At 50.0% G+C, this 23,878-nt stretch overlaps 1 protein-coding gene across 1 annotated transcript in view; it reads right to left on the bottom strand.

Annotated features, from left to right (window-relative positions):
* Nucleotides 1-22,703, bottom strand: part of USP42 (ubiquitin specific peptidase 42) — a 47,402-nt gene extending 24,699 nt beyond the window's left edge. The window contains exons 1-3 of the mRNA XM_040989982.1: nucleotides 22,576-22,703; nucleotides 19,909-20,158; nucleotides 16,800-17,000 (exon numbers count right to left, since the gene is read on the bottom strand). Coding sequence (XP_040845916.1) covers nucleotides 16,800-17,000; nucleotides 19,909-20,149 — 442 coding nt within the window. The 5' untranslated portion in view covers nucleotides 20,150-20,158; nucleotides 22,576-22,703. The remainder of the gene's footprint in view (nucleotides 1-16,799; nucleotides 17,001-19,908; nucleotides 20,159-22,575) is intronic.
* Between the last annotated feature and the right edge of the window lie 1,175 nt (nucleotides 22,704-23,878).

Here is a 23,878-nt window from a genome sequence, read left to right on the forward strand (position 1 = left end):
AAAATCTCTGTGGTGTAAAACACACCAGGAGATCGTACTAACAGATCCAATACCACAGGAGAGAAGACTAATAACCCTGAAAATAACCACTGTAAATATAATATACTCATAATGAAACACCAGGAGAAGCATTTCAAAATAGCAACTGGTCAGTGTGTCGGGAAGCTCTACGGAGATCTGCAGCTGGCCCCAGATCCGTGCACTGAGACCGCAGGACGAGGACACACGTCCAGCGCGGTCAGCTGCACAGGGCAGCACAAGGAAGGGTTCTGGGTCACAGAGCGGCTCTGCATCGCCACTGCTGGGAGGTGGCAGTTCCAACTCAGACAACTTCACACCACGAGAGTTAATTTTACTCTGTGTGACGTATAAAAATAAAATTGTTTAATTTAGCCAAATGCCACCCATTTTGATGGAAATAGTAACGCCTCAATCTAAGAACAAAAACCCTACACCAAAGAAACCTGAAGAAAACTGCACAAAGAGCCACTCAATAAAACCGCGTCAGGCCAGTGGTAGGAAGAACCGCCAGAGATAGAACCATGATGAACACAGGGGCAAGGGGACAGCGACAGGTGTCAGGCAGCCCAGACCAGGAGACGGTGGAGCAGCACACTACATCAACAAAGGATCCTTTGTCAAAGCTCATTCCCACCACAAATAAGAAGAGGGAGGCAAGGTGGGAAGGAACGAAAATCTGCATTATCAAAACACAGAAGACTCCTCCCATTGAGACCATCGCCCTGGCCACTGTAACTTAAACACACGTAAAAGGCAACAAGGGGGCCCGGTGCAATGCGTCAGCGGCCAAATCCTCGCCTGGCAAGCACCAGGATCCCACATGGGTACCAGTGCGGGTCCCAGCAGCTCCACTTCCCATCTAGCTCCCTGCTTGTGGCCTGGGAAAGCAATCGAGGACGGCCCAAAGCCTTGGGACCCTGCACCCACATGGGAGACCTGAAAGAAGCTCCTGGCATTGGATCAGTTCAGCTCTGGCTGGCTACTGCGGCCACTTGGAGAGTGAATCAGCAGATGGAAGGTCTTTCTGTCTCTCTTTTGTGTAAATCCAATCTGCATTTCCAATTAAAAAAGAAAAAGACAGCAAATGAGAAACAGGAAAGGACAGACCTCAGGACCCAAGCACGATACGGTGGCGCGTCTCCTGGGTCACCCCTGTGTTCCACACTCCAGAGGAGCTGAGGAAGCCAGCACCTGGACATACACTGTGCACACAGCAGAGTTCCAAGACAACCTGCCTGCTCCTTCCAGCCCCAGGACAAAGTCAGGACTGGCCTGGCACGGCAGACGACCTCGAGAAATAACTTCCATTCCAGCCTGTGGTATTTTTTCCCCATCTAAACGAAAACCTTTCTGAGAGCCAGCTCATAGCACAGTGGGTTAAGCTGCCACTTGCAACATCAGGGATCCCATACCAAAGCACCAGCTCCAGCCCTGCTTGCTTCGTTCACAATTCAATTTCCTGGTAGTGCACAGCAGGCAGAGGCCCGTGTGCCCAGGCCTGACCCCCGTGAGCTGAGGACCGCTCCTGGCTTTGGCTGAGCCCGGCCCAAGCTGCAGCAGCCTCGTGGGAAATAAGCCAGTTCATGCAAGGTTTCCTTCTCAGTCTCTTTTTCCCTCCCCCTTTACCTATGTGCCATCTTTAAAAAAATAAAACGTTCCAGAAAACAAAAGCCAAAACCACTGTTCTAACTGGGGAGTGCTCCCGCTGCAGGCAACCCTGGGGACAGCAAAGCGACTGAATCAGTCTCCCACCACCTTCAACTCCCAAGCCAGGTTCCAGGAGACCAGGGACCATCTCAGAGGGTAGAGGCCAAGTCATTCAGACAAGGCCAACCTGTTCATGTGCCCGCCTTGCCCTTCCTACAGACACCTCAATAAAGGCCCTGTTCCAATCCTCCCCCAGCCCTGCCAGCTCCTTCCGAGCAGCCTGGTGGCTTCCCCACATGGCGCTGCATGGCACATCTCACCATGGCCCAGGCTGCAGCGCAGGACCCCTCCACTGGAACATGTCAGAGAAGGGGGTTATTCCGCACTGATGCTGAAGCTCATGTGGGGGAGCCCAGAGAGCCCCCTCCCAGCAGGAAAGATGCACCTCTCCGACCCCTGGCCCAGGTCCCGCCAGGGCCTCCAGCATCACCCAGTGCTAACAAAGCTCCCACCCCTGCCCAGCAAGAACCAGGAGCCCCGACCACCAGCGGGGAAGCCCCTGGAGGCCAGGTGCTGATCCGACTGCTACACCCGACACCACCTCGTCCGCCTAAGCAGTATCACAAAAGCTAGGGATAGCTCAACACAGGCCACACGGGCCAAATGCCTCCTCGTATCACACAACAGACAAGTTTCAACAGAAAATCGCTCCGCCATAAAACAAAAATCTCTCAAACATTGTTAACACTGATGTGGCTCCACGCACACGCGAGGAAATTGGGAATGGCCACTAAGTGTGGAAGAGTGAGCGCTGTCGGAGTGGACGGTGTGTCTGCACTCCCCAGAGCCAGCAGAAAGACACCCCAGGAAGCAGTGTTGTTATCCACACACACAGGGACTTCAGTGTCAAGGAGAATGGAGCTGAAGGAAATGTATGGAAAATGTCTGAAATCCATGCGTACAAAGAGCCTTCAAACCGTTAACAGAAAATGTGTATTGTGAGGGAAAAAAAACATACCAGAAATTTTCTTACACCAAATCAAACTCCTCTCTTAATTTCATTTTCCATTAACCTTTCGTGTGTGTGAAAGACAGAAAGACACAAGAGACAGAAAGCACACAGCGACTGGTTCACTGGCAAATGGCAGAATTAGCCAGGTCACAACCAAGAGCCAGAAACTGCATCCCGGCTTCCCAAGCGCACTGCAGCCCTGCTACTGCAACGCTACCGCAGCTGTAGCCACTACACCCTCCAGGGAGCACAGCAGAGGGAGCTGAAGCAGGGGCCGGAGGCAGCGCAGGTCGGGCAGTTCCACAGAGGCGAGCATCAGGGTCAAATGCCTGTCCTTCTGGGCAGAGACGATGGCTCAGCAGCTAAGTCCTTTGCCTTGCACACGCCAGGATCCCATACGGGATTCAGTTTATGTTCCATTTGCGCTGCTTCCCATCCAGCTCCCTGCCTTGGCCTGGGAGAGCAGCAGAGCACAGCCCAAGGCTTTGAGATCCCACACCTGCATGGAAGACCCAGAAGAAGTTCCTAGCTCCAGGCTTCAGATCAGCTCAGTGTCAGCTGTTGCAGCCATTTGAGGAGTAAACCAATTAATGGAGAATCTTTCTGTCTCCTTCTCTCTGTAAATCTGCCTTTCCAATAAGCATATATTTTTCAAATGCCTGTTTATAGTAAAAAAAAAAAAAAAAAAAAAAGGCCTGCCCTTCTAAGCAGGTGCTAAAGTACTTTCATATAATGTCATCCCAAGAGCTATGTTCAAAAAACCCACACAGGATTTATCCAAAACCTTTACACATTAACAAACTTAGAATCCTAAAGATTTTGAAAGTAAACACAGGGAAACGGGCAAAGAAAACCAATCTAGGCCTAGTACTGTGGTGCAGGGGGCTAAGCCACTGCCTGCGATGTCGGCATCATGGCTATCAGGGAAGGCTCAGCCACCCTGGCTCCAATCCATCCATCTGGGGAGTGAACCAGCAAATGTAAGATCAACCTCCCCAGCTCCCTCTTTCAAAACAAAGACATAAAGGGCCCGACGGCATGGCCTAGCGACTAAAGTCCTCGCCTTAAACGTGCCAGGATCCCATATGGGCGCCAGTTCTAATCCACTTCCCATCCAGCTCCCTGCTTGTGTCCTGGGAAAGCAGTTGAGGACGGCCCAAAGCTTTGGGACCCTGCACCTGCGTGGGAGTCCCAGAAGAAGATCCTGGCTCCTGGCTTCGAATCGGCATAGTATCGGCCATTGCGCTCACTTGGGGAGTGAATCATCGGACAGAAGATCTTCCTCTCTGTCTTCCTCTCTGTATATCTGACTTTCCAATAAATAAATAAATCTTTATTTTTTTTCTTAAAGACATAAAACAAATCTTCATTAAATAAAAAGAATACATGTCGTACAGTGATTCTTTAAAAATTAAGAACAGCTGTCAGCTGGCAGGGGCTGGTCCTGGAGGCTAACGCTGTCAAGCTGAATCCCAGCACCACCTGGAGAGTGCAGGATCCCGGAGCGGGAGAGGCCCAGAAGGGAAACAGTGGGCTCCTCCCTCTCGGGTTACCATTCCCACTGGAGAGCATGAAAATCAGCACAGGGCAGGGTGGCTAGACAGAGAGGCTCCCAACAGCATGTGTGTGGGCTGGAGAGTGGAGCTGGTTAGGTGGAACTAGGCTTCAATGCCCACTGACATGAATGAGAGCTGAATGGGATGTGGGTCAGACTGGACTAGTCTGCTGCACATACAGGCAAGCACAGGAACCAGGGCAGAGGGAAGGCCTGGTGGGGGTTATTGTGGGTCGCTCCGACTAGGCTGCAGCTCCCACTGGTTTATGTGAGGGCTGAGTGTGTGCTGGGCAGAATCAGGTTGCACTGCAACACCCATTGGTTCATGTGGAAGACAGGGCTGGAGGCAGAACCAACCCAGCAATTGCAACCACCTGCTGATTGGGGCAATGGACTGTGCTGGGCCCTGTACTTGTAAGACACAAGAATCTGGTCTGGGAACACCTTAGACAAAGTTTCTTTGGGGATCTCCCCAATCAAACTGCCGGACTCAGAACCCTAACCAAGAAAAGACAGAAGACAGAACAAATCGATCAACCACCTCAGCCATATGTTGGCAGTGAAAAACTGGGCAAACCGAGACCCTAAGGTGGACTATGTCAATCAGTGGATTCTGCAGCGACCTCATCGTGCTTGGAGTGGTGAGATTGGCAGCAATTCGGAACTGGGGAACTATCAAAACCACTTGAGCAAGACCCTCGGAGCATGCCCCACATCAGGGACCTGGGATGGGTGGGAGACTGGGTGGGGCTTCTCCCTTTACCCCAGATACAGGAAAAAAACAATGTGGAAATAATAGTCTTACCTGCTTTCCTGTAGTCCTTGAACCTTTTTACCCTAATGAACTATGTAAAGATTGTCAAAAATAAAATAATAATAAATTAAGAACAGTTGTGTCCAGTGCAGTAGCCTAGTGGCTAAATCCTCGCCTTGCACACCTGGGACCCCACATGGATGCTGGTTCGTGTCCCGGCTGCTCCACTTTCCATCCAGCTCCCTGCTTGTGACCTGGGAGAGCAGTGAAGGGTGGTCCAAAGCCTTGGGACCCTGCACCCATGTGGGAGACCCGGAAGAGGCTCCAGGCTTCAGATCAGCTCAGCTCTAGCCATTGCACTCACTTGGGGGAGTGAGCCTGCAGATGGATGATCTTTCTCTGTCTCCTTCTCTCTGTAAATCTGACTTTCCAAAAAATAAGTAAATAAATCTTAAAAAAGAAAAAAAAGGCTGTATTCCCATCAGAGACCCAGCCTCGGAGCACAGCAAGTCGCCAGAGAGTCCCCGCCAGAAGCTCTGACCATCCACCCGATCGGCTTCCTGCAGGCAGGCCTGGAGAACAGGGAACAGCCTGAGCGCCTGCAGACCGACCGGCGCGCCAGGCTCCCGGGGTCAGCCCGGGTCAGCAATGGCTTGTTGTGGCTATCTGGAGAGTGAGCTGATGGGTGAAGACCCCAGTCTGGCACAAGACCTTTCAAATACAGAAATCAGAGGAGAGGAATGAAACAGTCCCGGAGGGCGGTAACGATACATACACACAGGTGTTAACTGAACGCAAAGACAAGCATGACCTCTGGGGACATGCCGAAGCCAGGCTGGGCGCAGCACGCGGTAACCACGCAGCAATCACCAGTGACAAGAAGGGAGCAGGGACATCACACCCTGCCGATGTCAAAGGAGGGCAAGAAACTACGCTGAGGAGCTTTAAACACACAAACTTGACAATTTGGAAGAAATGCATCAATTCTGAAAAAAGTAAACCAGCACAATTTATCCAACAATAAATACTTTGAACAGCTCTGTATCCCTTAAGGGAACAATTTCTAATTCTATCCTCAAACGAAATCTCCAGGCCCAGACAGTTTCACTGGAGAATTCTACTCTACGTTTGAGGACATAAATCCTACACAATCTCTTCCCCACCCCTGGCCAAAAAAAACAAGAGGGAACACTCCAAATTCCTTTATTCCTTGCCCTGACCGCAGAAGCCTGCAGCCCCCACAGCCCTGCCCCAGGACACAGCTCGCCCCCTTGGAAAGGACGAGCACATGAATCCTGGTCCCCAACAGGCATTACCAACCTCAAGGTGAAGGTTGACCACACCCCCCAGCTGAGTCCTGAGCTCAACACCCCCTCCAGAGCCCGACCCAGACCCTGGGAGCGAGCACTCTGCCACCGTGTAAGGCAGCAGGACCCTCCACCGTGTAAGTCTCCAGTCCCTCTCCAGGCCTGGGGAGTGAACCAGCAGACAGTACCTCTGTCTCTCACACTTCTTTAATGGCATATTGTCACTAAAGTGCACAGACTTCCACACCTCAAATGAGTTTACAGTAACCATGCAAAAACAGGTAACTCAAAACTGGACAATCAGGGCCTGGTGTGGTAGCCTAGTGGCTAAAGTCCTCGCCTTGAACACACCGGGATCCATACCGGTGCCGGTTCTAATCCTGGCAGCTCCACTTCCCATCCAGCTCCCTGCCTGTGGCCTGGGAAAGCAGTGGAGGACAGTCCAAGGCTTTAAGACCCTATTCCCGTGTGGGAGACCTGGAAGAGGCTCCAGGCTCCTGACTTCAGATTGGCGCAGCACCAGCCGTTGCCCTCACTTGGGGAGTGAATCAGCGGACGGAGGATCTTCCTCTCTGTCTCTCCTCCTCTCTGTATATCTGACTTTCCAATAAACTTGTTGTTTGACAGACTGGCTCTGTGGTGTACTGAGCTAAGCTACCCTTTGCAAAGCCGACATTCCTATTGGAGCACTGCTCAGCCCTACTGCTACACTTCCTGTCCAGCTTCCTGTCAATACACACAGCAAAGCAGAGGACGCCTCCCCAGTGCAGGGGCCCTGCCACCCACGCTGAAGGATGAAGATTCGGGCTCCCTCTGGTTCGTGAGCTCCAGGGGTGGGGGATCCTGGCCCAGCTACTTGCACTCACCCGCAAGAACATGCCCTAGTTAATGAAAAGGTGGAGCAGTGGACACAGGCCCTGCTGTAAGAGAATGTGGCAGCTCATTTGGTGCTGTAGCAAAACAGAACTGGACAACTACCCCAAACAAACAACGGCAGCAAAACATCTCAGTGAACGGAGCCGACGGACACTGGGAGGATGACATCATCCGCGGGTCGGTGAAGTCAGCAGCACGGACGGAACCCTCGGAGCATGCGCATTGGGACTCCAGGTTGATAGCAGGTGGCGGTCCCTCAGCCCTGGGTACCAGGATGTGTAGAAAGTCCTGAGTGGCTTTCCCCTTTGTCTTTCCCCTTCCCCCAGGAACAAGAAGAGATAGCAAATTTGGAAGCAATGAATTCACCCAATTTTCCCTAAACCTTGATCCTTCCCACCCTGATCAACCATGTAATCATTATTTTTTAAAAATAAATATGTAAAAGATTCAGGCTGCTGGGTGTAGGAGCAGCCTTGCCCTTGCTGTCTCCAGGGTGGTGAACTATGAGATGGAAGATACTAAATTCTTGCAACTAAATCAATAAAGTCTTATTCAAATAAATACTTTAAAATACACAGGTACACGTAAAACAAAGACTTAACTGTTTACAATGGTTAATAGCATAAAAACACACATAGATCAATGGAACGGACTAGAGAATGCAGAAATAAACCCATGTATTTACAGTCAATTGATTTTCAGCAAGTATACCTATGGGAGAAAGAAAATTTTCACCAACAAATGGCATCCTCCTGGCGTGCTTACTGAAACACTACTGGCAAGAGCCCTCACATGGACTCACCCCAGGTACCCACTGATGGATGAACTGACGTCATTTCAAAGGTGTATAAAGATGCCTGCTGCACAACTGTATGTCTGAAAAAAAAATTGTAACGGGGGTGGGGGGGATGAGGAGATGCCGAGGCTCAGTCAGCTAGTCCTGGTGGAGAGCGATGGGCTCTGGCTCCCGACCTCGCCCACCCCAGAGCTGGCTTTGGTGGCCGCCTGGGAGTGAGCAGAAGGACTACTGCTGTCCCTCCATCACTCTACTGCTTCTTCAAATAAATACACCTTTAAACATCTTAGTTATTCAGTAACAATGTTGTTTAACTCCATGGCGCTGTAAACTTTCTAAACTTCACTCCTGTTGCTGACTTTGCTTCATGGCCTCTCATTTAACGGAATGTTTACTAACGGCGTAACAGAGACTTCCACATCCAGATGTGAAGACACAATGCAAGTATGCATTCTACTTCCAAACCAAAGATGGACTCCCCATGAGACTGTTGGACATGTCTAGACAACAGGATGCTGGGCTGTCTGCCATCGCCTGTACCAGCAACGTCGGGACACACTTAAATAACAGACTGATGGACTTATGACTGCTTATGCAGGAGTATACTACTGTAATATGGCGAAAATGGGTGGTGGGAATTTGGGGAGGGGGACGGAAATCTCAGACCCTATAAAACTGCGCCATGAAATTCAAAATTAAAAAGATATATATATCATGCAGCTGATAAAAATGAGGTAGATCCGCTATGTACTCAAATTCCTATTAACTCAGCCATTAAAAAAAAGCACAAAACTAGCGTTTACAGCAGCACGGGCGGAGCGCAGCACAGTACGCCAAGTGCAGCCAGCAGGCACAGAGCCCTCATGCTCTCACTTAACGGACGGAAGCTAAAGTCCATCTCCAAGGAAGAGGGAGCAGACCGGGAGTCCCAGAAGCCAGGGGTGAGACGAGGAGAGGATGGTTAATGGGTACAGGAGGTACAGGAGAAACACCTTCAATGTTCTTGGGCACGGCGCGGCAGTTACGGTTGAAAACATGTGACTGAATATCTCAAAATAGCTACAAGAGAGCATTTTGAAGGTTCCCAAGTCAAAATGACATCCTGGATAGCAATGACCCTGAACCATTACACAATGTATCCATGCACTGGACTGCCACATTACACTTCATTAACATACACACAATTATTAAGTAATCTCTAATTGGCAGGATTGGCACTAAAGAAATTAAAAAGGAAAAACAAAGGTCCAGTTAAGGAAATAAAAAGAGAAGCTATAGATTGGGAGAGAATATTTGGATCCAAATATACAACAAAAGCCTGGAATTGGGTAGCCAATGTAGAAAGAACTCCCTGACTCCACAGAACCGTCTGCTACCAGGGCTCAAGGGTTAGGCAAAGGTATGCAACGCCTGCATCCCACGTGGACACTGGCTGGACCACTGACTGATCCTGTTCCCTGCTAACACCTGGGAAAAAAAGAATGGCCCACCTGCTTGAACCGCGCCATCCACATGGGAGACCCAGACAGACTGAGTTCCAAGTTCTTGGTATCTGTTTAGATTTATTTATGTTTATTGCAAAGGCAGGTTTACAAAGAGAAGGAGAGACAGAAAGATCTATCATCTGCTGGCTCACTCCTGCAGTGGCCGCAACAGGCAGAGCTGCACCAATCTAGAGCCAGAGTCAGGAACTTCCTCAAGGTCTCCCACGCGGGTGCAGGGTCCTAAGACTTCAGCCGTCCTCCACTGCTTTCCCAGGCCACAAGCAGGGAGCTGGCAGTGGGGCAGCCGGGACACGCACTGGCACCCCATGTGGGATCCTGGCACGTGCAGGTCAAGGTTTTAGCCACTGAGTCTTTGCGCTGAGCCTGAAGTTCCATTGTCACCTGGCCCTACCCTCGTCATCTGATGAACCAACCAGCAGACAAAAAAATCACTTTGTGTGTTTCTCCCTCTAAAAAAAAAAAAAAACACACACACACACAGAACAAGAATGTGACAAAGAACGAGCAAATGTCACCAAAAAAAAGTTATCCAGACAGCAACGAGGCACTGGGAAACTCAGAGCAAGCATCGAGCTGAGGAGAGGCTCAGCACCATCAGGCAAAACGCCAAGCAACTTTCTGTAGAAACTGATGACCTGATTCCAAACTCCATCAGGAACTACAGACGCCTGAAAAGACCGAGCAATTCTGAGGAAGACTGCTCTGACTCGAAGAGCTAAACATCATCAACACGAGACAAAGGCGCAGTGTGACCCCCACAAGGTTGAGAAACAGGTGCTCATAAATGTGGCCAACTGACTGCTGAGAAAGGTGCAGACAAGTCGGAGAAAGGAGGACAAGAGGACAATACATTTTAGTTTATTTCTTTTCACTTTATTTGCTAGGTTCTGAGACAGAGTGGCTCACCCCGCATTTACCCCTAAGCACCACAGCCAGCAGAGGTCAGACTGGGGTCAGGATTCCGAGACCCCATCTGGGTCCCCAAGGCGGATGACAGGAAAACAAGCCACGGTGCCACCATCTGCTCTCAGCACGTATGTGGGGGACGGTGTTGCAGCTTAGTGAGCCAAGCCACCACCCACATCACTCGCCACCCGTGTGGATGACAGTTCAAAGCCCCAGTTCTCTGCTAACACACCTAGGAAGCAACAGCAGATGGTCCAAGTGCTGGGCCCTGCTCCTGCACGGGAGACCAGGTGAAGCTTTTGCTCCAGCTCTGACCAGCAGAACTGTGGTTTTCTGAAAGCTGTGCGTAGCAGGAAGCTGCACTGGGAAGCAGAGTGGCCAGGACTCGACCTCAGCTCTCCAAGGCAGGATGTGGGCATCCCAGGAGGCAACTTAAGTCACCGCCCCCTCAGACGACCCTCTCAATACACACTGCTGAAACACAGGACTCCCAACGCAAACCAAGAGCTTACTCATTCTTCACATCACAACAATTCACTCACTACAGAACTTCTAGAAGAAAATGTAGGAAAACATTTGTGACTCTGGTTAAGTAACAAGTTCTTAATATAACACTGAAAACAAAATAGAAAAAATTATGGGGGGGGGCAGCATGATGGCTCAATTGGCTAATCCTCCCCTTACAAGTGGAACGATCCCATATGGGTGTCAGTTCAAGTTCCAGCTGCTACACTTTCCATTCAGTTCACTGCTTATGGCCTGGGAAAGGGGGCGCTGTGGGGGGAGACGGGAGGAAGAGAGGGAGGGGAAGCGTGGCGGGAGGGAGAGGAAGAATCCCAAGTCCTTGGACCCCTACAACCATTTGGGAGACCAGCCTGAAGTTCCTGGCTCCCGGTTTCAGCCTGCCCCAGCTCCAGACACAGTAGGCATTGGGAATGAACCCACAGACAGAAGACATCTCAAATTCTTTTTTTTTTTATTGGAAAGGCAGATATACAGAGAGGAGAGACAAAGAGGAAGGTCCTCTATCCGATGATTCAAATTCTTTCAAATACATAAATCTTAAGGGTGAGGGGAGGTCAGCCGTAAGATAATTCCAATTTTAAAGCAGACAAAAAGGGCAGGCAGCAGGCACATCTACATCAGGACTCCAAGCTCTAACAGTGAGCCCAGCACCTTGCTAACACACCATGGGACACACAGGATGGCCAAGCACCTGGTCCCATCCACTGGGGACCCGGGTACCACCCACCAGGGAGACCCGAAAGCAGCTCCAGACTCCTGGCTTCAATATGGCATAGCCCTGGCTAATCTGGCCATTTGAAGAATAAACCAGGGCCCGGCACGGTGATCTAGCGGCTAAAGTCCTCACCTTGAAAGCGCCGGGATCCCATATGGGCACCGGTTCTAATCCTGGCAGCTCTACTTCCCATCCAGCTCCCTGCTTGTGGCCTGGGAAAGCAGTCAAGCACAGCCCAAAGCTTTGGGACCCCGCACCTACGCAGGAGACCCAGAAGAAGATCCTGGCTCCTGGCTTCGAATTGGCTCAGCACCAGCCGTTGCAGTCACTTGGTGAGTGAATCATCGGATGGAAGATCTTCCTCTCTGTCTTCCTCTCTGTATATCTGATTTTGTACTAAAAATAAATCAATCTTTTAAAAATTTAAAAAAAATTTTGGACCCATTTAATGAAATAATAAAGGAAAATTTCCCTAATCTAGAGAAAGAATTGGGAAACAAGATCCAGGAGGGACACAGAACTCCCAACAGGCTTGATCAAAAGCGATCTTCACCAAGACATATGATCATCAAGCTCTCTTCAATTGAACATAAGGAAAAGATCCTTAAATGTGCACGTGAAAAACATCAATTGACATATAAAGGAATGCCAATTAAACTCACAGGAGACCTCTCACAGGAAACTCTACAGGCAAGAAGAGAATGGAGCAACATATTCCAGATTCCAAAAGAAAAAAATTGGTGGCCCAAGACAACGTACCCAGCAAAGCTTTCTTTCATCTTTGAAAATGAAATAAAATTCTTCCAGAGTAAAGAAAAGCTAAAAGAATTTGCTTCTTCCAAACCTGCCCTACAAATGATACTTCAAGATGTCCTCTTGACAGAGAAGAGGAATAGCACCTACCAAACCAAAGGCAAATGGGAAGAACATCCCAGTAAAATGACAACAGAAGACTAAACCAATCAACAACCCATTCCTAAAATGACAGGACCAAAGTACCACTTATGTATGTTTAACTCTAAATGTAAATTGCTTAAGCTCACTCAAACATCATAGATTAGTAGACTGGATTAAAAAACAAAACCCATCTGTTTATTGTCTGGAGGAGACACACTCCAACAAAGATCAGCAGAAACTCTATCACATGGGTTTTGTTGTTTTCTGTTGGTTTCATCTCTTCAAAACACTTTCTTCTGATTAAATCATTCAATGACTCGTAGATCATGCAGTGGCATCATTTTCTTCAAGAAGGTTCCTGATTTTCACTTCTTCAGCTACACGTTGGACATTTAATAGCATGTTGTTTAACTTCTTGGTGTTGTTAATTTCTTTTTTCTCTCGGATGTTGATTTTGTTTTGTGGCTCTTCATTTAAGGAAATGTACAGTAGTTATGTAATGGAGACTAACATCCAGATGTGAGGATGTAGTGTGGTATGCATTTCTGTTTCCAGACAAAGATGGACTTACAGTGAAACTGTTTGTATTATATTTTGACAATAGGATTCTGGACTCTCTGCCATTGTCCATGCCCGCAATGATGAACATATGACTGAGTATGAAGAACTATATGTTAATAATGAAATAAAGGAACTGGGGGGGGGATTGGGGAGGGGATAAGGGAATATGGAACTGTATCGTAAAATGATAGCAATAATAATAAAATGTGAAAAAAAAAAATTTGGGCCCGGCACGGTGGCGCAGTGGTTAAGGTCCTCGCCTTGCACGCTCGGGATCCCATATGGGCACCGGTTCTAATCCCCACAGCCCCGCTTCTCATCCAGCTCCCTGCTTGTGGGCTGGGAAAGCAGTCGAGGACGGCCCAATGCCTTGGGACCCTGCACCCGCGTAGGGGACCCGGAAGAAGCTCCTGGCTCCTGGTTTTGGATGAGCGCAGAACTGGCTATTGTGGCCACTTGGGGAGTGAATCATCGGGCAGAAGATCTTCCTCTCTGTCTCTCCTCTCTATATATCCACCTTTCTAATAAAAATAAAAAATAAATCTTTTTAAAAAATTTTTTTAAAGAATAAGCCAGCACATGCAAAGTTTCACTCTCTCTAAAATACAATGAAATCAAACATATAAAACAGGGAAAAGACTTAAAGAGGCCTTTCAGCAAAATCAATCTACAGATGGCAATAACCACTTGAAATAATATTCAGCACCATTATTCATTAGCAAAACAAGCTAAAATCACACTAAGACACTAATACACAACATACCTCCAAAATGGCTTAAAACAACACACTGATGACCCAGCTCCTACGCAGGGCCAGGGTGTGGAACAATGAGCGTGCACTGTTACGGACACAATGTATTACAGTCAAGAAGCCTCTACAGGAGCTACAGAGGCAGGCCTAGGGCCCAGCACTGAAGGCTGCAGCAGCCGCGGCAGCACCTGGGCCAGGCCTGCTCCCAACCCCAGCTCCCCGCCGCTGCACGCCTGGGAGCAGCAAGGGACGGCCCAAGGACCTGGCCTCCTGCCACACACAGGGGACGCCCAGACTGAGTTCTAGTTTCCCAGCTATGGGCTGTCCCAGCTCCAGCCCGCTGCAAGCATTTGTGGAATAAGCCAGCAGATGGAAGATCTTTCTCTCTCTTTCAAGTATAGTCCAAAGAAAAACAAAATCAGTCCACACACATCAGAGGACCAACCAAGTCAGTGTCAACCTAAGAGAACCCGAAACATGTCCTCGTGTCCTTTGTTCCCAAATACTGGCCACAGCTTATCTGTGACGGCCCTAGATGCCTACCCACAGGAAAAGGCAGAGAGAGACTGGTGTGTCCAACAATGGACTACTGATACAAGACAGCATCAAAATAGTTACAATGAGAGAAAGAACCAAGAATATATATAGGAGCCTTCAAACAGCTGAAGGAAAATACTATAGAAAGGGCCCAGCATGACAGCGTAGTGGTTAAAGTCCTCGCCTTGCACGCCCAGGATCCCATACGGGCGCCAGTTCTAATCCCAGTGACCCTGTTTCTCATCTAGCTCCCTGCTTGTGGCCTGGGAAAGCAGTGGAGGACTGCCCAAGGCCTTGGGATCCTGCGCCCGTGTGGGAGATCAGGAAGAGCTCCTGGCTTCGAATTGGCTCAGCTCCAGCCATTGCAGTCACTTGGGGAGTGAATCATCGGATGGAAGATCTTCCTCTCTGTCTCTCCTCCTCTCTGTACATCCACCTTACAATAAAATAAATCTTTAAAAAAAAAAAAAAACTATATATATAAAAATTTTAAAACCAACATGTATGGATGCTGAAATTAGTGCAACCAAAATAAACACCTTTTAACTCCATTGCTGACAAAGCCCTTGGAGCTCTCTTACATACGCAATTCCACAAACTGGATGATCTAGGAAATCCAAATTGGGGGCAGATCGTGAGGCCCAGCAGTGACCGCTGCTCAGAAGGCCCCACTCCTGCCAGGAGCGCCTCTAACTTCAGCTCCCTGCTCAGGGCCTGGGAAAGCAGTGGAGGGCGGCCCAAGTACTTGGGCTCCTACACTGACACGGGAGACCTGAAAGAGGCTCTGCACGCTAGGCCTAGCCTGGCCCTAGCTGTTGTGGCCATCTGGGAAGTGAACCTGCAGATGGAAGATCTCTCTCTGTAGCTCTACAAATCAATAAAGTGAAATTCATTTTAGAGCCCAGCATAATGGTTTGTTTGCTAATCTTTGCCTTCCACTCACAGGAATCCCACATGGGCAACAAGTTCATGTCCCAGCTGCTCCAATTCCCATCCAGCTCCTTGCTTATAGCCTGCAAACGTAGTAGAGGACAGCCCAAGTGCTTGGGACCATGCACCCAAACAGGAGACCCGGAGGAAGCTCCTGGCTCCTGGCTTTGGATCGGCTCAGCTCCGGCCATTGCAGTCACTTGGGGAGTGAATCATTGGACAGAAGATCTTCCTCTCTGTCTCTCCTCTTCTCTGTATATCTGACCTTCCAATATAAATAAATCTTTTTTTTAAAAGTTACACTTTAAAAAAAGAAAGAAAGCAAACTCCCAACTAGCCCGTCAGGGTCCATCAGGGCCTTCCTAGGGGAGAGATCGAGGGTGACAGCGGCTGAAGGCAGGGCGTCAGGAAACCCGTGATCCGTGGGTTCAGAATCCTTCTCATGACAAGGCTTTCACACGCACACGGAGGTTGGAATCCCTCAGACTGTGCACTTTAAATATGTGCAATTTACTGTGTATCAAAAACACCCCAGTAACGCTAGGGAGAGGAGAGACAAAGGCAGGTGCCTAATTCTGGACCCCAGGAACTCCTGCGTCTCATCCTGGCGCGTTCTCGACACTGTCCTGGGGGCCGCCGTCGAGCGGTCACCCGCACCCTGCTTTCAGGAAGTGCAAGTGACAGGACACGGTCTCTGAGGAATGACTGATGGGCTTCGAAGGAGAAAAACAAAGCCAAACAGAATATTCACTCTGTTATCTGGAAAACTCAGCACAATAACTACCATTCCATTTGAGACGCAAGGTCATGTTTCCTTGGTTTCTTTAAATTTTTGCATTTCCTAAATTCTTCTTAAACAGAATAAGCTCTTCAGAAAGAAAAAACAATTTTATAACAATCAATGTGTGTTAGGAGCATCTGTAAGAGACCAAGGAGGAGTCCCCTCCTCATCATTAACATTAGCACTAGTATGCAGATTTGAGCGTAATTTCAAAGAACAACTTCATTTATATAAAGGAAAAGGATATTTACAATATGTGAAGATCATAACTCAAAAAAAGGATATTCTAAATCTGAGGCTCACTAAGGAACCAGGGGCCAGCTCCTGGCAGGTGCACCTCCCTGAGGGCCCGGCCAGGCTGGAGCTGCTCTCTGCCCTGCCCTGTGGGGCTACCGACAAACCTGGGCAAACACACCATTGCTTAACCTGTCTGTCTGCAAACTGTTACTATCAGATATTGACATCACATTGTTTTAACACTTGTAGAAACCAGCTGGGCTGGGGGTTTGCAGAAATGCTTAATGCTGATTAAATGTTTCTTTTTAAAACACTGTTTCAGTAGAAACAAAATGCTTTTCACCCAAGTAGCATACACATCCGGAGCCTCCTTTGTTTGCTGAAAGAATAAAACAACTTCTGAGCAATCAAATACCCCTTGCCCCAATCCCTCCCTGCCACTCGGTTCTAGCACAGCACGCGCACGCGCGAATGTGGCACACTCACAGGTCTTGGAGTGCTCGTGCGACAGCATGTAATTGGCGAGAGGCGGCGTGTAGGTGAGGCACTGCAGTGCCGCGTTGGCAAAGCAGGTATTGCCCAAATTCTGGAGGCCAGCTCCAACTCTGTGAGTCTGCTGCCACTTCAAGCAAATCTTCTCAGACGGGAAGAGAACCTTCTGCGGAGGGGCAATGCCATCACCTAGGGCTGGAGAGAGACAGGCAGCATTTCAAAACAGCTGCACGGGCTCCGAGGGACAAACAGCCCCACGTGACCACACCTCAGTGTGCTCAGAGGACGCACGAAACCACATGATTCGGCTGCTTTAGTCAATAAATTACAAACACAAGCAGGGATTACACATCCAAAGAAACTTGAGAGGCGCACCCACCCAAGTCCTAAGCTCACTGGGACTCAACAGCCAACCGCTGACAAGAGGTGACAAGACCTCCAAGGAGATTTAAAACTGACCACATTTTTTATACAAAGAACTTTTTTTTTTAACAAAAGAATCCTTTAGATACACACCAAAGTTTTATGTATGAAGTATGAAGCACTGAACTTGTAAAGCGGCTGCCCATGGCAGCGGCATCCCGTATGGGAGCGAACTCCAGTCCCCGCTACTCCAGCTCTGACTCAACACCCTGCTAATGTGCCTGGGAGCGCAGAAGGTGAGGCCCACCCAGCACCCACGGGGGAGACCTGGAAGCAGCTCGCGGCTCCTGCCTTCAGACTGGCCCCACCCCAGCAGTTGAGGCCGTTTGGTAAGCAAACCAGGGATGGAAGATCTCTCCCTCTTACTCCTGTAACTCTTTCAAGTAAATACACTTTTTTAAAAAGTAAGTAAAGCGGTGGGAGGTTTAGGCAGCATAACTGACTCTGAGCTGATATCTAACAGACTGACGACTACATAAGATTTCATTTAATTGCTATTTTATATTCACTCAAAATTTTTCAAAATAATGTTTTAAAAATCTGGCAGTAAAGAAACAGAGAGCTCTTATTTGCTGGATCACTCCCCAGATGCCAGCAACAGCCTGGTCTGAGCTAGGCCGAGGCCAAGGGCACAGAGCCCAACCCCAGCTCTCCTGGGGACTGGTCGCATTGCCTCCCAGCTGTGCACCAGCAGGCAGCTGGAACTAGAGCTGGCAGTGGAATGCAGCTACTCCAATCCTGCAGGGCACCGTAACTGCCAGGTCAAACACCCACTCCTCGGGACACGTTTTTTAAAATGAGAGGTATTGCTATAATCACCACAGGTGACAAAATGGGTTACAGACACCTCGTGGTGCGTTCAAGAGTCCCTGACACACCTGCCAGGCAGGGGCCTCTGCTGGCCCCAAGGCAGCACCTTCCATGCTTCCCATGCATTGGCAAGCCTTGATGAGCATGCATCTAGTAAACTGATCTATTTCTTTTTATTCCATGTACCTCCTGAAGTACCTTTACCTTTTGTGCTGTTTTGTTTATTAAAAATATTCCATCTGCCGGTTCACTCCCCAAATGACCACAAGGGCCAGGGATGAGTCGATTGGAAGCCAGAAGCCAGGAGCCTCCTCCACGTCTTCCACATGTGGACAGGGTTCTAAGGCTTTGGGCAATCCTCGGCTGCTTTCCCAGGACACAAGCAGGCATCAAAAAGGGAAGTGGAGTAGCCGGGACATGAACCAGCACTCCATGGGATGCTGGCGCATACAGGCACAGACTAGCCAGTTGAGCCATCATGCCATTAGCCAGTTGAGATCCCTTGAAGTTCCCTTGTGTACTCAGTTCCACTACTGCCACCACTGTCCTGTCACTGCCTGGGCCCTTGCCAGGACTCAGGCTGTCAGCACCAAGCAGGCATGCCGTATGGACAAGGCTGAACGTGGTTGCCTACGTAGTCTTCCCCATGTCAGAGACTTCCGCAAAGATTCCTAGCAACTGAGCAAGCTATCAGAACTCAGGTGAGCTCGGCCAACAGCCTACTTGGGCAACTTAAGATCACCCACAGTCAAGACCAAGTTCCAAAGGCCTGCCAGCTCTGCGAACACCCACAGATGCTGCCACTTGACTCACACAGGTGACCTGAGTCTGCAAAGACAGGCTTGGTAGAGGAATGGAGAGAAAAAAATCAGAAAAGAGTAAGGAGGCTGCAGAGGGTGGGAAAAAGCCCCCACAAGGCAGCCCAGTGGGGAGGTGTGAGCCGTAACCCCCAGCAGCACTAACCCCCAGCAGCACTAACCCCCAGCAGCACCGGAGGAGGCTGGAGCCTTGGAGAGGCTGCTGTGAGAAGGCCCTGCTGGTGAAGGAGCTCGAGTTCTGTGACATGAACTGTTTCCACTCAAACACCTTCGGCAAACAGTATCACTTCTCCCCCAGCCAGGATCCCAACAGCACAAGGGGACAACACATTCTAAGCCAAGCAATGCCAAAAATGTGTCTCATTTATCTGGGAGGATTTTAACATGTGTAACCACATTCACAACAGAGAAACAAATCTAACCGTTACATTATCTGTTCTACTTCAAACAGCTTTATTAGTACATGGTTTTTAACTAGTAAAAAAAAAAAAAAAAAAACCTAGGGAGAGCCCACTTGTCTCCAGAGCAGGGAACACCTGGCTCACGGGCCGCAGAAGGCCCACAAAACCACCAAGGCAACCACCAGAGGGACTCGATATTCAATCAATCCACAGCAGGGCGATTTTGAAGCTGATAATTGTGTATGGCCTGCAAATGATGTTGCAAATATCCAATAGCCCATGGCAGAAACAAGGCTCCCCACCCTGGAACAACAACCATTAAAAAACAAAACACAAAACACACAACAAAAAGAAACCTTTAAAGTGTTCAAGAACTCTATTCAGAGAACACTAACTACTGGTTAGCTGACAAGTCCATGTAACACGACATGCCCATCTCAAGCCTCGCCAAGGTAAGTCTGTCCCTCAAAACCTCAGAAACAAGAGAACCTGTTAACATCCACCCAGAACCACTCCACCTGCTGTGGCCACGGCAGCTAACTGCCATCACCACCGAGCAGGACTGACGCCCTGGAGCAGCGGCCCAGGGGCGGGGCCACCAGCAGCACTCCCACCCAAGTTTCAGGCAAGGATGCTGGACCCAAACAGTACCTTGATCTTTCTGTGGTGATGGCTTTGATTTATCAGATACAGAAGAACTGGAGTAAACTACAGCACCAGGTACTGGTCCTAGAGAAAGGGTGTGGTTTGAAACATCATTTAACGAAGACACAGCACCCCAGCTGGCAGAACCCGCATCCATGTCTCCAGGTGAGACCGCCTCCGAACTGCCAGGTGGATTCTGATAGGCTGACGGGCCTGAAGATTCAGAAGCTTTGTCAACTATGGTCATTGCTCAGCTCTGCAAGACAGAAAGCACAGGGTGGGTCACGCGGTGAGCCAGCAGCACCCTCACAGCCGCCCCCCGCCCTGCACGACTCGGTGATCGGATAAACAAATCACTCAGACGGCCTCGGACACAGCGCCATACAAAGCTCCAAGTGCCAACAGTCTATATTTTAAAATCTGCAATGAAATACTTGAACTTCTCATTCTATCCCACGTCCACTCAAAGCTTGATATTTCATTTTACAATCTGGCACCTCAATTTCCAGTTCTGTACATTTACTAAGTACCTGTTTTTTCCCCTCAACTACCTAGAACCAGGAACACAACACAAACTAATGGATTTGACTAAATATCCAATTCATATAAGATTTCTTAGGGAACAGTCTCAACTACATGAAGAGAAAAATGTAACTGTAATTGTAAGCTCAAAGTACAAAATGATACTACATTAAACACAACAATCAAAAGAAACCTGTAATGCTAGGGGTCCCCCTGGCCAGAGGGCACTGTCTCAGTGCGCACGCTATGCGGAACCTGTAACACACTGACATCAAACTGGAACACAAATACAGTACAAAGTATTTCATTTTCTCGGCCCATCTCACTATAAACTCCCCTGAGCATTCTCTCTGCTCTGAGCACTTCGTTGCACGTTAACAGCAGCACTTAATGGTGGAAGGAACCTTTGAGGGTGTATAGAACGAAGCTACCGCAAGCCCACTGTCAGCACCTGGGCTGAGAGGCCAGGGCCCCAGCGGCGCTCCCTCGGGCCACTGCACCCCGGGCCGCAGCACCCATCAGCAGCACGCCTGTGGGGATGCGTCTGCGACCGCCCTCCAGCAACCAGAGCCAGGCCTGCCCCTGTCCTGCAGAGCCCCCTCCAGGAGCGCCAGGACTGCCTGCCCAGACCAGGCCCTGGCACCTACACTTGGCACTCTGGCCAGCAACCCTCCCACCGTTCCCTGGGCTTGCACGGCCAGCACCAGTGAACACTGGCCACAGTGCCCACAAAGCCCACCCTGCACTGAGGACTGCTCCCTCCAGCAGCACCGGCCTTTCCTTGTTGCTCCCCGCTGTGTCCTCATCTCCATCCCCTGAACTGGTGAACAAACAGGAAGTACCTAACATTTGCTTTCACCACCAGCTTGTGCTGAAGGGCTTCTGGGTAACATATCACTTAACCCTTAAACACTGAAGGAGGAACAGCCTCTACAATGTTTTTAAAAAAAATCCAATATTTAAATACATATATCCAATATCTTTATCATCCTATAAAGGATACTAAAATACACACGTGCCACTTCATGGCGTAAGCATTATGTGCACTGGCTGAATTAGACGCCTCAATTGTGTTTGGTTTTTAGATTACTACTCCAAAAAACTCCACAAGTGGGGAGATTCTGGAACCGTGTTTATGTGGAAACAGAAAAGCAAATGTTAATTAAATCTCAATGAACCAAGGGGAAAAAAAAACTGAATTAAAACTTTTAAATCAAATAAAGACCTACATCCTCTTTCAGGAAGAAAGCTTTAACTGCATCATCCAATAGAGTTTACCCTTCCTCATTCCTCATGGAACAGTCAAAGGAGATTAGGAAACCAGTGTGGGGGCAGGAGCAGGAGGAAAGTCAGCCACCAGAACAACAAAGATGAACTGGGCAAGCCAGCAGAGAACCGTCCCTTAAGGACAGCCACAGCAACTGACCCGGTCGAGCCACTGTACCTGCTCCAGCGGCCTTTCCAGAGGATACACACATGTATAACACCTAAGCAACACACACCTCAAGCACCACTACAGTGCAATGCGGAAAAACTAGCCTAACCCATTCATTCATTCTCCAGTGAAGTCACACCCGGAAGCCCTCAGGCAGCAAAGTCCGCACAGCAGCAACTCGCACAGTAACCAGGCTCAAGTCTTCAAAAAGTCACGGAAAACGCGTCTCCGTGGCAGGGGAAAAAAAAAAAAAAACTATACACGGGTTCAAAATCACTTCATGCCACAATTTCCCGAAGTATCTGCATTCTTGAGCAGTCAATATTACCGCCACTGTTATCAAACGTCAGCTCCTTTGGCCCTCAGCCACGTGAGCCAGGGCGCAGAGGAGCCAGGCGGGGTGCCTGCACACAGGTGACCCTTGCTAGTTAACAATCCGCGTTTGCTCCTGCCCCGGAAGCCCTCCCTGCTGCTAGTCCCGGTTCTGCTACCATGTCTTTAAAAAAAAAAAAAGAGGGTGTCACCATGTCAACAGCGTAGCAATGCACATACGCGGAGGGGATGGCAACACGTCTGAAAAGAAACTGTTAACACTCCCGCACTTCCTGCAGCATTTCCGTTTCCAAAGGGAAACGCGCGCGCCACAACCCGGGGTTCTAATTAGATTGAGGTCAACAGCCCATTAGCCTTAAATCTTTACAATCCAAAATACTTACTGTAGACTTGATTCAGGGATACAGAAAACAAAGTGAAACTGACCCTAAGTAAAAACAAATAAGTGACACTGATTATTCACATCCCCTGGGCACTTTGAATGAGTAACACAGTCAACACGAATAAAATAATAAAGTGAAACTCCAAGCGTACAACTCGGACAGAATGTTCAACCCCCCATCCGCCCGCGCCCGCCACCCCCCCAAAAAAACTTCCACCACAGTGTGGATTAACTTTGAAAAAATAAAGGCGTTCATGAAGCAGGGTTTTATTTTCAACCACTTTCAAGGTGGAGTGTTATTTCAACAAACCAACGTGTTTTCCCTGCACACACACACACACACACACACACACACACACGCTGCGCCCCCGATCTATATACAAAAGGGCCATTCAACGAAAGTCATGTCTCCTGCATTCAAGTCCCGCAGCCTGAAAACTTGGGTCGCTTTTTTTTTTTAATTTCCAACACGGGGAGAACCGACTCCCTACTCTCCGGTCAGGTAAGTTGGCTCTTCCTGCCCCGTTAGACGATAAAGGACGGGACAGCGAGGCGCGCGCGCGCGCACACACACACACACACACACACACACACACGGCTTTGGGGCACGCACACCCTCCACACACACAGCCCCAGCCCCGCCCCCAGGGCCACCCGCAAGTCTCCCCGACTTTTAAGGGGTGCCCACGGGTGCCCGGCGTCCGAGGCAGGTGGACGGGCCCCCCCCCAAAAAAAAGCCGAGCCCGGGACGCAGAGGGGATGACGTCCGGCTGGCCCAATCTGCCTCCCCGAGGGCTGCCGCGGGTCGGTCGGGGGGCGGGCCCGCAGATGGGGGGACCTCGGCCGCCGGCACACGCCCACCGGCTCGGGCCCGGGTTCCCCGGACCCCCACGGGCCCGAGGGCACCGGCCGGGGCCGCCGAGGGGTGCGGGTGGAAGGGCAGTGTCCATGGCAACCGGGCAGGGCGGGGGTCCGGCCTCCCGCCCGCCGCGGCCAGCGCCGCCGCCCCCTCCCCGAGCGGGCCTGGCCGGGACGGGCGCTGCCGGCCCTGCGCCCCGCCAGCCCCGCTCCCACCCCACCAGCCGCGGCGGCGGCGGGGGTCCCGGGGCCGCCGGGGGAGCCCCCCGGGAGGACAGCGGGGCGGGCGAGGGGGCCGCGCCGGCCGCCGGAGGGGCCGCGCCGGTGAAAGGGGCGGCCGGGCCGGCTGCAGCCGCGCCGAGCGCTCGGCGGGCCCCCACGCTGGACTGCGGCAGGCGGGAAGGAGGCGGGAGCTTTACCTGACCCGGCTCGGCGCTCGCTCCATC

This window comes from Ochotona curzoniae, unplaced genomic scaffold, assembly GCF_017591425.1.
Source record: "Ochotona curzoniae isolate NIBS_2020 unplaced genomic scaffold, NIBS_Ocur_1.0 contig_54, whole genome shotgun sequence".
Taxonomy (NCBI): domain Eukaryota; kingdom Metazoa; phylum Chordata; class Mammalia; order Lagomorpha; family Ochotonidae; genus Ochotona; species Ochotona curzoniae.